A 14,913-nucleotide genomic window follows, 5' to 3' on the forward strand; every position below is an offset into this window, starting at 1 on the left:
CCCTATTTACACTCAGCCCCCTCCCCCTCCACATTCCTGTTGAAGGACTTATGCCTGAAACATCAACTCTCCTGCTCCTCGGATGCTACCTGACCTGTACTTTTCCAGCATCATACTTTTTCACTCTGTCTTACTTTATGCAAAACAAAGTTTAGTGTGTGAAAAGATGGGGCTGTGTACAGCTGAGGCAGATTGCCACGGCATTCACAAAAATGATCAAATTTATTTCAAAGAGAAATATCAATGATCTGGGCTTCTAAGCTGCTGCGGATGTTTAAATTTTACAGCAGCTGCTACTTCCCATTCCTAAATGTCAAACTTCAACTCAGATGTGTTGTTAGTGCCAGGAGCTCATGGCAGTATTAAAACTGGGCTCATTGCTGGACAGCTGGTGGGCCTGAATCCTACCACACTACATCTGTGGTATTATCCTTAGAGGAAAATCCAAAATAGTATTCTCTGTAGGAAGAAAGGAATACATTATCATCATTTTCAAGAAAGAACAGGATTTTATTTTCTTCATTTCTATCCATTTTTCAGATTATCTCCACCTTAATTACTAATTAAGATTGCTATCTTCTGTGCTTCAGATCAATAATATTTATATTTGATTTCCAAAACCTCATTTTAGAAGGCTGGAAAGTAACTCCTTGAGGTTATGTTTCATCTGATAGATTGAAAATTAGTTCAGGCTTGTTATTTCTCCTTCATTTTTGCTTCAATTTTATTATATTTCATTACTTGTTCCTAATTATAAGTTTCATGTGTTACCCGGAAGTGATTATGCTTTTCTTGAGTAGGTGTGATGTGAAGATTGTGAATTAGTATGGCCCCAATTCCCTGAAAGATCCCTTATGCCACCTCTCAATCCACTCTCCCTATTTGTAATCATGTGAAATGGCACTTAAGATACATCATCAGAGCACAGATAAAAGCATGTTAGTATTTTCTACATTATGTTTTCAACATTCCATGTTTTATTTGACATTTTATGTTTTCAGCCAACCTTCCACATTTTGTCTTTTCTCATTTTAATTTTTTTCCCATGCTTTTCGACATCTTGGCTGTTTGCACCTTCTTATATCCTTTGCCTTTTGTATGACTGATTAAACTTTTATGATAACAGATGTTTGCTTCTCAAGTAAACAATTCAAGTTATTCTGAATTGATAAGGATAAACTTACATTAAGCCTGTCATAAAAATTAGTACGATTCAAGCATCTTGGGGATTTGCTATAAATACATGGAGGAAAAATGTTGAGTCTCACAGTTGGAGTATTCTGGAAAAAGTTTTGACATTCATATAGATTATGTAATTTGTAATCGGTTGATGCAATTGCATTCATATTTGCTGGAATGTAATTATTTAAGTGGCTACAGTTGTTTAATTGTTCATGGATAATCTGGAAGATGGCATGAAATTATTTGTGGTGGAAATCTATATTTGTGTAATGGACTGTAACGCTGCTGTTAATTGTTGCTTTGTGTTACAGTGTTTATGGGTGACGATTTCTCAATAATTCTCATTGCTTCATTTACTATATCTGCATTTTATTGGCTTTAGAATAAAATAGTTCATAATGTATTTGCCAGATTACACAAAATATACAAAATATTATAGATGTATTCTTGTGAAATATGGTAATGTTTCTGATGTTTCAGTGTAGTCTGTTTCTTTGGGCCCTTTGATCTGGATCTGTCCTTTTTCAACATTGCTGCCTTGCACACAGTTGTTACTGTAGTTATGTTTGTTTACCAAATTTAATGTTGGTTTGGACTCCTTCACTAAATTTTCTTTAGAATTATGAATGTTGCAGTGGATACTGCAGCAGGACCACCTTGAGAACCAAGTGACTTTAATTATAGATATGTATCTGAAAAATAATAAGTGGTAAATATTAAAAGCAGCACGTACCTACGCCACAACCCTAAGAATACACAGAACTGTTTATTTGCACTACATCAATAATATTTGGGTTTTTTCAGATTCTAGCATTATCACGCATTTAGTTTTAGTGTCAACTGGCTTCAAAATCACTTTACATCACAAATAGGCTGGAATAATTAACTGATGACATCAGGTGAAGAAGCCATTTTAGCTTTGCCAGGTATTGGAGAAAAGGAGAAGGGATAATATTATTACTGTTACGTTGCTGCCAAAATGCACCTGAAACAATGGACTGAATTTTACTAGAAATTTGGCTAAATGTCGGTTTTTCATGGAGTTTCATGGTGAGTTCTGTTTGAGCTAGATCATGAAGTTCTCTGTTGGTTGCCTCATTATGTATAATGGTGCCTGTATGATGCACTATGGTGAACTCATCATTGGTGTAAGTACTTGAAAATCCTATATCCTGTGATAGTTTTTTTCAGGGGCATAGTTCTTGTAATGAAAATAAATTGGAATATAATTTACTATGGTAAATTGCATTGTAACATATTCTATGTCTATTGACAATAAATGATTTGGTTGGTTTTGATTGGTTTACAGATCGCTTGGATCTTCGTGCTGCAAGACATTTACTTGACAGTGACCATTATGCGATGCAAAAGCTCAAACAAAGGGTGTTGGAGTACCTTGCAGTTAGACAACTTAAAAACAACCTGAAAGGACCCATCCTCTGTTTTGTGGGACCTCCTGGTGTGGGCAAGACCAGTGTGGGAAGATCAATCGCAAAGACCCTCGGCAGAGAGTTTTACAGGATAGCACTGGGTGGAGTCTGTGATCAGTCTGACATTCGTGGTCACAGGTATTTATACTATAGATATTTAAATATCTTCCTTGTTTAAAATAATATTTAGAACTTTGGGCTTGTACATTTTAAACCCCTTTGGTGAAATTCTGATCACTGGAATAATGGGCGGCATGGGGCTCAGTGGTTTGCACTGTTGCCTCACAGCACCAGGGTCCCAGGTTCAATTCCAGCCTCGGGCGACTGTCTGTGTGGAGTTTGCACATTCTCCCCGTCTCTGCGTGCGTTTTCTCCGGGTGCTCCAGTTTCCTCCTACAGTCCAAAGATGTACAGGTTAGGTGAATTGGCTATGCTAAATTGCCCAAAGTGCTAGGCGCATTAGTCGGAGGGAAATGGGTCTGGGTGGGTTACTGTTCGGAGGGTCGGTGTGGACTTGTTGGGACGAAGTGCCTGTTTCCACACTGTAGGGATCTAATCTAACCTAATTAGTCATTCATATTCTTTGACATTAGGTCACTTATGCATTGCTATTTCTTTTTATATATTTCTCAATTGGTATATTTGGATCCCTTTTAGTATTTAAAATATTTTCATTTTACTACAAAACATAAGACCTTTCTGTTTAGACGAGATACTTTCAAAATTCAACTAATTTGCTTTGGAACAAACAATCTCTTGCTAGCCATGTTTCTGAGCTGGAAAGAGAATATCATTTAACAAGACTTTTCATGAAAATTGGTAAAACTGATTCCAGAACTCTTCTACATCTTAAAGAAGTAAACATTGTTTGCTACTAACATGAACAGAATCCTAGTTATATATAATCAAAAAGAGTAACCAGATTAGGGCATACAACCCATGAGCCTGTTCCACCATTTAGTTAGTTAGCTCTTGATACCATTCCCAAACAAATATCTATCAATCCTGGTTTTCTGAAGAGTTTCAAATATATTTTATGTTTTGTGTGCAAGTCCTTTCTGATTTAGTTTCTCAATGGCTTTGTTGTACTTTTAAGATAATGCCCCTTTAGTCTGTATTCTTCCACCGGAACAAATCCTTACCCATTGAATACCGATAATATTTTAAAGATGGCAATTAGATCACCCCTCGGGCATCTGAATCCAAAGAAAGTACAAATCAAAGCTATGCAACTGTCCTTAGTAGGTTTTACTTAGAGACTTGGCATTCTTGTGAATCAAACTGTTCATGTTTAAGGCCTCTATTACATTTCAGAAATGAATGCGGTGTGAAATAACTCCTCAGAAGCTGGTATGTCATCATCAAGTCACTCTCTGTTTATATGTGGAGAGTCCTTGAAACTGATCCAGCTTCCTCAGAACCAGGTCTCAGAATGAACAGAACCTCAGAGTCATAGAGCTGTACAGCATGGAAACAGACCCTTCGATCCAGTTGTTCATTCCAACCAGATATCCTAAATAAATCTAGTCCTGTTTGCCAGCATTTTTCCCCTATTCCTCTACACCCTTCCTATTCTTTTCCCCATCCAGGTGCCTTTAAATGTTGTAATTGTACCAACCTCCAACACTTCCTCTGCAGCTCATTCCATAAGCGTACCACCGTCTATGTGAAAAAGATACCCCTTGGGTCCTGTTTTGAATTTTTCCCCTCTCACCTTAAACCTATGCCCTGTAGTTTTGGACTCTCCCACCCGGGTCACCTCTGACACTCCTGTTTATTTATTTATTTATTTTTTTCTAACACTACGGGCAATTTAGCATGGTCAATTCACCTGACCTGCACATCTTTGGACTGTGGGAGGAAACCGGAGCACCCGGAGGAAACCCGCGCAGACACTGGGAGAACGTGCAAACTCCACACAGTCAGTCGCCTGAGGCGGGAATTGAACCCAGGTCTCTGGCGCTGTGAGGCAGCAGTGCTAACCACTGTGCCACCGTGCCGCCCGACACTCCTGTTTATATCTGTCAGCCAGGGCTCCTTGATTCAACCAGATTAACAGCCCAATCAGGGAACTCATTTTCTGTGAGGTCTATCTGGCTGACCTCATCGTTACAGTGTTCGAAATGGGATCTGATAAAATCTCTGTGCAACTGAGGTATCACATCCTCACCATTTCTATTGAGCTTCTTTAAGATAAAGATCAATTTTCCTTTTTCTTTATTCTTTATTTTTCATTCTTGTAAACTTGTGTTTAGTGAATGGTTTTTTGCATACTTTCATAAACTGTTTTGCTTCTCTAGATCTCCTACCTTTTAAGAATTATAGCATGATTTTCCTTTTTTGGATCTGCAGTGAATGAGCTCACACTACTCTGACAATGAACTGTAATTTTTGCCTGCCTTTTACGTTTGTCTATGCCTTAACATAATTTTCTGCTCCTGTATACATATGCTGATCCTGCAGCAGTTCAGTGAATTTAACTAATTGATAGCTGTTAAGTTAAATATCACCATCAAGCCCATGCTTTTGGTTTTTTTTCATTTTGGTATTGATGTAAGTAGTTGGGGGGGATATTATTTTGTACTGTGTGATGTATAACTTCCGAACCGGACTGTTGAATCATGAAGTATTATGAAGTTCTAATGGTATTCTTGAATTTAAGTATATAATTATCTGAATTAGTGTTTTATGAGCAACGTACATTTTTACAACCACAGTGGCTCAGTGGTTAGCACTGCAGCCTCACGGCACCAGGGTCCCAGGTTCGATCCCAGCCTTGGGTGACTGTCTGTGTGGAGTTTGCACATTCTCCCCGTGTCTGCGTGACTTTCCTCTGGGTGCTCCGGTTTCCTCCCACAGTCCAAAGATGTGCAGGTCAGGTGAATTGGCCATGCTAAATTGCTCATAGTGTTAGGTGCATTAGTCAAGGAGAAATGGATCTGGGTGGGTCACTCTTTGGAGGGTCGGTGTGGACTTGTTGGGCCGAAGGGCCTGTTTCCACACTGTAAGGAATCTAATCTACTCTAATCATAAAATAGTAAAATATATCAGAACACGTCACAAAATGGTTATAGAGAAAATTTGATAGTGGGCCACATAAGGACCTTAGGACAGATGGCTGAGAGCTTTGACAAAGTGTTTTAAGGTGTACCTCAAGGAAGTGGAAAGATTCATAGAGGGAGGGAAGCAAATTCCACAGCTAAGGGCCTCAGCATATGAAAGCACATCTGCCAATGGTAATATGATAATTTTTGGGGCTGCGTAAGATGCCAGAATTGGAGGAATGCAGTGATCTTAAATCTGTATGGCACTGGAGGTACAAAGCCCGAAGGAATCTGAAATTGAAGATGAAAATTTTAAAATTGAGGTGTTGCCCAACTGACACCAATGTAGTGGGCACATGGCTCAGCTGGTTAGAATATAAGACAGAGATGAGGACAAATTTATTCTCTGAGGATTCAGAGTCTTAGAGCTATGGGCAGAGTGCTTGTGTATATTTAAGGCTGAGATGGATAGATTCTTGATCAGATAGGGAGTTATGGGAAAATTTAGGAAAGTGGATGTGGAGAGTGTCGAATCAGCCATGGTGGTGTTGAATGGCTGAGCAGTTTTGAGGGGCAGGACAGCCTTCTCCTGTTCTGATTGCTCACGTTATTATGGTCTCACAAATCATGATGACTGGGAGAGTCCTCGTGGCATGCTGGTCGTGTCCTTGTTTCTCAACTAGGTGGCCTGAGTTCAAATCCCACCTATTCTATAGGTACACTGAAGTCTCTGAACAGTTTAATTAGAAAATACCTCAAGATCATTGGGAGACGGGTTTGTGGGAACCTTTGCTAGGATAAAAACCTGAATGACAGTATCATCTAGAGTTTTAAGAACTATCATTATGAGCTATAGTCATAGAAATGTACAGCACAGAAACAAATCCTTCGGTCCAACCCGTCAATGCCGCCTAGATATCGGAACCTAATCTAGTCCCATTTGCCAGCACCTGCCCGTATCCCTCTAAACCCTTCCTATTTCTTCATATATGCCCATCCAGATGCCTTTTAAATGCTGTAATTATACCAGCCTCCACCACTTCCTCTGGCAGCTCATTCCACACCCGAACCACCCTCTGTGTGAAAAAGTTGCCCCTCAGGTCCCTTTTATATCTTTCCACTCTCACCTTAAATCTATGGTCGCTAGTTCTGGACTTGTCCCCCAGGGCAAAGACATTTATCCTCTCCACACCCCTCATGATTTTATAAACCTCTATAAGGTCACCCCTCAGACTCCAACGCTCCAGGGAAAACAGCCCTAGCCTATTCAACCTCTACCTAGAGCTCATACCCTTCAACCCTGGCAAATTTCTTGTGATTCTTTTCTGAACGCTTTCAAGTTTCACAACATCCTTCCGATAAGAAGGAGCAGAATTGCACGCAGTATTCCAAAGTGGCCTAACCAATGTCCTGTACAACTGCAACATTACTTCCCAACTACTGTACTCAATACTCTGACCAATAAAAGAAAGCATACCAAACGCCTTCTTCATTATCCTATCTACGTGCAACTCCAGTTTCAAGGAGCTATGAACCTGCCCTCCAAGGTCTCTTTGTTCAGCAATACTGTCCAGGAACTTACCATTACGTATATAAGTCCTACTCTGATTTGCTTTTCCAAAATGCAGCACCTTGCATTTTTCTAAATTAAACTCCATCTCCCACTCCTCAGCCCATTGGCCCATCTGGTCAAGATCCCATTGTATTCTGAAGTAACCTCCTTCGCTGTCCACTACACCTCCAATTTTGGTGTCATCTGCAAACTTACTAACTATATCTCCAATGTTCACATCAATCACGTCAAATCATTTATATAAATGACGACACAGGACTGACCTTTGTTGCACACCAATTGTCACAGGCCTCCAGTCTGAAAAGCAGCCTTCCACCAACACCCTCTGTCTTTACCTTTGAGCCAGTTCTGATTCTCCCTGTATTCCGTGAGACCTAACATCGTTAACCAGTCTCCCATGAAGAACCTTGTCAAACGCCTTACTGAAGTCCATAAAAATCAAGTCTACCACTCTGCCCTCATCAATCGTCTTTGTTAATTCTTCAAAAGGCTTAATCAAGTTCATGAGACATGATTTCCCACGCATAAAGCCATGCTGACTTTCCCTAATCAGTCCTTGCCTTTCCAAATACATGTAAATCCTGTCACTCAGGATTCCCTTCAACAACTTGTCCACCACCAATATCAGGCTCACTAGTCTATAGTTCTCTGGCTTTTCCTTACCACCTTTCTTAATTAGTGGCACCACGTTAGCCAACCTCCAGTCTTCCGGTATTTCACCTGTGACTATCGATGATACAAATATCTCAGCAATGAGCCCAGCAATCACTTCCCTAGCTTCCCACAGAGTTCTAGGGTACATCTGATCAGGTCCTGGGGATTTATCCACTTTTATGTGTTTCAAGACATCTTGCACCACCATCAATGTAAAATGGAAATTTTTCAAGATGTCACCATCTATTTCCCCACATTCTATATCTTCCATGTCCTTCTCCACGGTAAACACTGGTGCAAAAATACTCGTTTAGCATCTGTCCCCATCTCCTGCGGCTCCTATGGCTTCTTGTTGATCTTTGAGGGGTCCTATTCTTTCCCTAATTATTCTTTTGTCTTTAATATATTAATAAAATCCTTTTGGATTATTGTTAACCCTATTTACCCAAGCTATCTGATGTCTTCTTTTGCCATCCTGATTTCCCTCTTGAGTATACTTCTACTGCCTTTATACTCTTCTAAGGATTCACCTGATCTCTGCTATATACTTGACACGTGCTTCCTTCCTTTTCTGAACCGAAGCCTCGATTTATGTAGTCATCCAGCATCCCCAACACCTACCCGCCTTATCACCCTATACTGTCTCTGGACTCATTTTTGAAGGCTTTCCATTTTCCAGCCGTCCCTTTACCTGCGAACATCTGCCCCCAGTCAGCTTTTGAAAGTTCTTGCCTAATACTGTCAAAATTAGCCTTCCTCCGATTTAGAATTTCAACTTTTAGATCTGGTCTATCCTTTTCCATCATATTTTAAATCTAATAGAATTTTGGTCACTGGCCCTAAAGTGCTCCCCCGCTGACTCCTCAGTCATCTGACCTGCCTTATTTCCCACAAGTAGGTCAGGTTTTGCATCTTCTCTAGTCGGTACATCCACATACTGAATCAGAGAATTTTCTTGTATACACAACAAATGCCTCTCCATACAAGCCCTTTACACTGTGGCAGTCCTAGTATATGTTTGGAAAGTTAAAATCCCCTACCATATCCACCTGTTTATGCTTACAGATAACTGAAATCTCCTTACAAATTTGTTTCTCAATTTCCTGCTGACTATTAGGGGGTCTAGAATTGTTCTTTTTGAGTATCTTACTGCATCTTTATACTATTTATTATTGAAAAAGCCGTATATAAATTTGTTTAGATATTCTTGGTATATTTGAATTGTTCTGGGAAGATGATATTTTCTACCTTCAAAAATAATCTGAAGGATCCCATGCATTTTTTAATGAGTAGTATACCACAGTTGGGTTATATTAACTTGCATAGTCACGAATTGGATGAATGGAAGTATTAGCACATAAACTGTAAAATGTATTATCTGTCTTCTCTTTTCAGTTTGGTTAGTGTTTTTTCAATAATGTGCTTTGGACAGCATAATTTAAAAAAGATCAGGCTTTTTACACTATGTTCTAAAGATTTGAATATGGTGTCTTTCAGACGAACATATGTGGGCAGTATGCCTGGCAGAATCATCAATGGTTTAAGGACTGTTGGCGTGAATAATCCAGTGTTCCTGCTGGATGAAGTAGATAAATTAGGAAAAAGTCTACAAGGGGACCCTGCAGCAGCCCTCTTGGAGGTATAAATATTCCAAAATTTAAATTGCTCAGTGATTGAATTGGGCAAGCTTGACCTAATAATCTGCATTGAAAAATCCTAATGATAATAAGCAACAGCTCTTTGGCAAAGAAACATGAATTAATTTTACTTTTTTCTAATCATGGGTGCAAATGCTAAATCCTGTTTGAGTTTCAACATAAAAGAGCTTGTGTTTTAACCCTTTTATTGTTTTCTACCAGCAATTTGCTGTTTATAGGTCATAGAGTCATAGAGATGTACAGCATGGAAACAGACCCTTCGGTCCAACTTGTCCATGCCAACCAGATATCCAAACCCAACCTAGTCCCACCTGCCAGCACCTGATCTATATCCCTCCAAACCCTTCCTATTCATATACCCATCCAGATGCCTTTTAAATGTTGCAGTTTTACCAGCCTCCACCATTTCCTCTGGCAGCTCATTCCATACACGTACCACCCTCTGTGTGAAAAAGTTGCCCCTTAGGTCTGTTTTATATCTTTCCCCTCTCACCCTAAACCTATGCCCTCAGTTTCTGGGCTCCCCATCCCAGGGAAGAGACTTTGTCTATTTATCCTATTCATGCCCCTCATGATTTTATAAACCTCTATTAGGTCACCCCTCAGCCTTTGACACTGCAGGGAAAACAACCCCAGCCTATTTAGCCTCTCCCTATAGCTCAAATCGTGCAAACCTGGCAACAATCTTCTACATCTTTTCCGAACCCTTTCAAGTTTCACAACATCTTTCCGATAGGAAGGAGACCAGAATTGCTCACAGTATTCCAAAAGTGGCCTAACCAATGTCCTGTACAGCCGCAACATGACCTCCCAACTCCTGTACTCAATACTCTGACCAATAAAGGAAAGTGTACCAAACGCCGCCTTCATTATCCTATCTACCTGCAACTCCACTTTCAAGGAGCTATGAAACTGGACTACACAATCTCTTTGTTCGGCAACACTCCCTAGGACCTTACCATTAACGGTATAAGTCCTGCTAAAATGCAGCACCTCACATTTATCTGAATTAAACTCCATCTGCCATTCCTCAGCGCATTGGCCCGTCTGAACAAGATCCCATTGTAATCTAAGGTAACCTTCTTCGGTGTCCATTGCACCTCTAATTTTGGTGTTATCTGCAAACTTGTTAACTATACCTCTTATGCTCACATCCAAATCATTTATATAAATAGAGTCATAGAGATGTACAGCATGGAAACAGACCCTTCGGTCCAAATCGACCAGATATCCCAACCCAATCTAGTCCCACCTGCCAGCACCCGGCCCATATCCCTCCAAACCCTTCCTATTCATCTACCCATCCAAATGCCTCTTAAATGTTGCAATTGTACCAGCCTCCACCACAACTTCTGGCAGCTCATTCCATACATGTACCACCCTCTGCGTGAAACAGTTGCCCCTTAGGTCTCTTTTATATCTTTCCCCTCTCACCCTAAACCTATGCCCTCTAGTTCTGGACTCCCCAACTTCAGGGAAAAGACTTTGCCTATTTATCCTATCCATGCCCCTCATAATTTTATAAACCTCTATAAGGACACCCCTCTGACGCTCCAGGGAAAAAAGCCCCAGCCTGTTCATCCTCTCCCTGTAGCTCAGATCCTCCAACTCTGTCAACATCCTTATAAATCTTTTCTGAACCCTTTCAAGTTTCACAACATCTTTCCGATAGGAAGAAGACCAGAATTGCACGCAATATTCCAACAGTGGTCTAACCAATGTCCTGTACAGCCTCAACAAGACCTCCCAATTCCTGTACTCAATACTCTGACCAATAAAGGAAAGCATACCAACGCCTTCTTCACTATCCTATCTGCCTGCGACTCCACTTTCAAGGAGCTATGAACCTGCACTCCAAGGTCTCTTTGTTCAGCAACACTCCCTAGGACCTTACCATTAAGTGTATAAGTCCTGCTAAGATTTGCTTTCCCAAAATACAGCACCTCGCATTTATCTGAATTAAACTCCATCTGCCACGTCTCAGCCCATCTGGCCCAGATCCTGTTGTAATCTGAGGTAACCCTCTTCGCTGTCCACTACACCTCCACTTTTGGTGTCATCTGCAAACTTACTAACTGTACCTCTTATGCTCGCATCCAAATCATTTATATAAATGACAAAAAGTAGAGGGCCCAGGACCAATCCTTGTGGCACTCCACTGGTCACAGGCCTCCAGTCTGAAAAACAACCCTCCACACCACCTTCTGTCTTCTGCCTTTGAGCCAGTTCTGTATCCAAATGGCTAGTTCTCCCTGTATTCCATGAGATCTAACCTTGCTTATCAGTCTCCCATGGGGAACCTTGTCGAACGCCTTACTAAAGTTCATATAGATCACATCTGCTGCTCTTTTCCTTTCACCCTAATAGGAATATACTGTCTCTGGACTCTCGTTATCTCATTTCTGAAGGCTTCCCATTTTCTAGCTGCCCTTTTACCTGTGAACATCTGCCCCCAATCAGATTTTGAAAGTTCTTGCCTAATACCACCAAAATTTGCCTTTCTCCAATTTAGAACTTCAACTTTTAGATCTGGTCTATCTCTTTCCATCACCATTTTAAAACTGATAGAATTATTGTTGCTGGCCCCAAAATGCTTCCCCACTGACACCTCAGTCACCTACCCTACCTTATTTCCCAAGATTAGGACAAGATTTGCACCTTTTTGGTAGGTACATCCACATACTGAATCAGAAGATCTTCTTGTACACACTTAACACATTCCTCTCCATCTAAACCCTTAACACTATGGCAGTCCCAATCTATGTTTAGAAAGTTAAAATCCCCTACCATACCCACCCAATTATGCTTACAGGTAATTAAGATCTCCTTACAAATTTGTTTCTCAATTTCTCTCTGACTACTGGGGGCCTGTAATACAAGTCATAGAGCACAGAAACAGACCCTTAAGTTTAACCAGTCCATTCCGAACAAACTCTGAAACTAAACTAACCCTACCTGTCCTCTCCTGGCCTATATGTCTTCAAATCTTTCCTATTCATGTACATATTCAAATGTATTTTAAATGTTGTAATTGTACCCACATCCACCTCTTCTCAGAAAGTTCATTTCACATGCGACCCACCCTCTGTGTAAGAAAGAAAATTGCCTCTCATGTCTTTTTTAAATCTCTCCCCTCTCACCTTGCCTTGAAATATCTCATCCTATGGAAATGACAACCACCATTAACTATATCTATACTTCTCGTTACATTATCAACTTTCATAAAGTCACCTCTCAACTTCCCATACTCCGGTGAAAAAGGCTCCAGCTTATTCAGCCTTTCTTTATAACTCAAACCTTCCAGACCTGGCAACATCCTGGTAAATTTCTTCAGAACCCTTACCAGCCTAATTATATCCTTCCTATAACTGGGTGACCAGAACTGGAGATGATATTCAAGAAGAGGCCTCACCAACATCCTGTACAACCTCAACATGACTTCCCAATTCTATAGTCAAAGGACTGAACAATGAAGTCAAACATGCCAAACACCTTTTTAACCACCCTGTCTATAGGTGAAGCAAACTTCACAGAATTATGTCCCAGAACCTGTAGTTTATGTTATATAACACTATCCAAGGCCCTATCATTAATTGTATAAGTCCTACCTTTGTTTATTGTACCAAGATGCAGTACCTTACATTTATCCAGATTGAACCCAATCTGCCATTTTTCAGCCCATTGACCCATTTGATCAAGAACCCTTTGTAATCTTAGAAAACCTTATCTGTAATGCTTCTTATAAAAAATGTAGGAATATAATCTATAGGCAACCAAAAGGTATAGGTCAAGCTTTTAATTTGAAAGGATTGAAATTCTTATCATTCTTTTTCCCCCATGGCAAACATTTTCTTTTGACTTGTGTTGAATATCTATAACATTAATGAGCCTTATTTGAGTAGGCTGTGGTGGGAGTTCGGGTTTTATAATTAGTGAGAAGTATTTGACCAGAATGTTTTCGAATTTTGCGTTGTACTTCATATCTCAATTATTAAGACATTTCTATTTTGCTGACCATAGTGCTTACTAAAAAAGGAGTTTGGTAATGTGTTCAAATATCTATACCCCGGTAGCCCTATAACACCCAACAAATTACTTTGGTTGTAATTTAAAGGTAATCTTCTAATATTTCTGTCTAGGGCCTCCGTTTTCATGTTGTTCTGACTACTTCTAGTTGGAAACTGACCCAATACTCTGGGTGTGCATTTCCTTCATGAGAAAGTGTTAATCGTAGATATGTCTACCACCTTTTTTTGGCTTCAAGTGCAAACAATTTACTGATTTTACAGATTAATTATAGGGGGTCTGTGGAAAAGCTTTTCCCCTGCTAGTGGCTTTCACATGAAGTCTAGTAATTGTTAACTATTTGGGAAACTAATGTTGTTAGAATTGTTTTTACATGTAATGTTTCATTTAAAACAATATATTCTTTCAATGCAACATAATATGTTAGTTACAGTTTACCAGAACTTATTTGGCTAATTTATCTTCAGGTCTTGGATCCTGAACAGAATCATAGTTTCACTGACCACTACTTAAATGTCTCCTTTGACCTGTCCCAAGTGCTTTTCATAGCTACAGCCAACACTACTGCTACCATTCCTCCAGCTTTACTGGATAGGATGGAACTCATCCAAGTACCAGGTAAACATATCCTAAAGTATTTCAAGTTTAAAGCCAGATTTGAAAACTTTTGAAAGAAATTATCATTTTCATATACCAAGAACCTTAACATTTAAGTAAATTATATTATGGGGGACTTGTTATAGAATGACAATTTCTATAAAGCTGGTGCACAGCAAAATTTCAAAGATTTTCTGTGGTTCTTAGATGGCTGGAACTTCTGTAACTTAATTTTAAGAGAGGAATCTTACTAGGAATTTGGCTGTGCTCTTAATTGTCTCTTAATTATAGGTCTGTATCTATGCTGTCAGCATGGGAAAGTGCAAAGATTTAAAAGTTGAACCCAATTAATTAAAATAAATAGATGGAAACTGATAGACTGTTCTTATTATTTCTCTTCATAATGCATAAAACTGGCCCAGTAGGTTTAACTGACTTCCAGAAACTAATAGGTGGGGATCTACTTTCCTACTGTCCATATGTTTTTTAACTTTATTTTCTAAGGCCTGAGGAAGATGCAGGAGTAGTTAAATGCCTGTCTACCTAATCTTTCACCATATCTGCATCTTCTAGTCTTGGCTATAAGCCAACATCTTCCTAAATCTCATTCGCACCCTTCTAGTGTAGTTACATTCTTTTTATAATGAGGTGACTTGAACTGCACACTGTAGTCGAGCTGTGGTCTTAATGATTTAGACAGTTCCAAAATAACCTCTCTGCTCTTTTACTTCATCAGCCGAAGTGTGGAG

The 14,913-nt window shown here is 39.7% G+C and overlaps 1 protein-coding gene across 1 annotated transcript in view; it reads left to right on the forward strand.

Annotated features, from left to right (window-relative positions):
* The window catches only part of lonp2 (lon peptidase 2, peroxisomal), a 119,936-nt gene that overhangs the window by 32,337 nt on the left and 72,686 nt on the right, over nucleotides 1-14,913 (forward strand). Inside the window, exons 7-9 of the mRNA XM_043706924.2 lie at nucleotides 2,492-2,750; nucleotides 9,381-9,522; nucleotides 14,035-14,185. Of these exons, the coding sequence (XP_043562859.2) occupies nucleotides 2,492-2,750; nucleotides 9,381-9,522; nucleotides 14,035-14,185 (552 nt within the window). The remainder of the gene's footprint in view (nucleotides 1-2,491; nucleotides 2,751-9,380; nucleotides 9,523-14,034; nucleotides 14,186-14,913) is intronic.

This window comes from Chiloscyllium plagiosum, unplaced genomic scaffold, assembly GCF_037043375.1.
Source record: "Chiloscyllium plagiosum isolate Xiang-an unplaced genomic scaffold, Cpla_swu_hap1 HiC_scaffold_17, whole genome shotgun sequence".
Classification (NCBI taxonomy): domain Eukaryota; kingdom Metazoa; phylum Chordata; class Chondrichthyes; order Orectolobiformes; family Hemiscylliidae; genus Chiloscyllium; species Chiloscyllium plagiosum.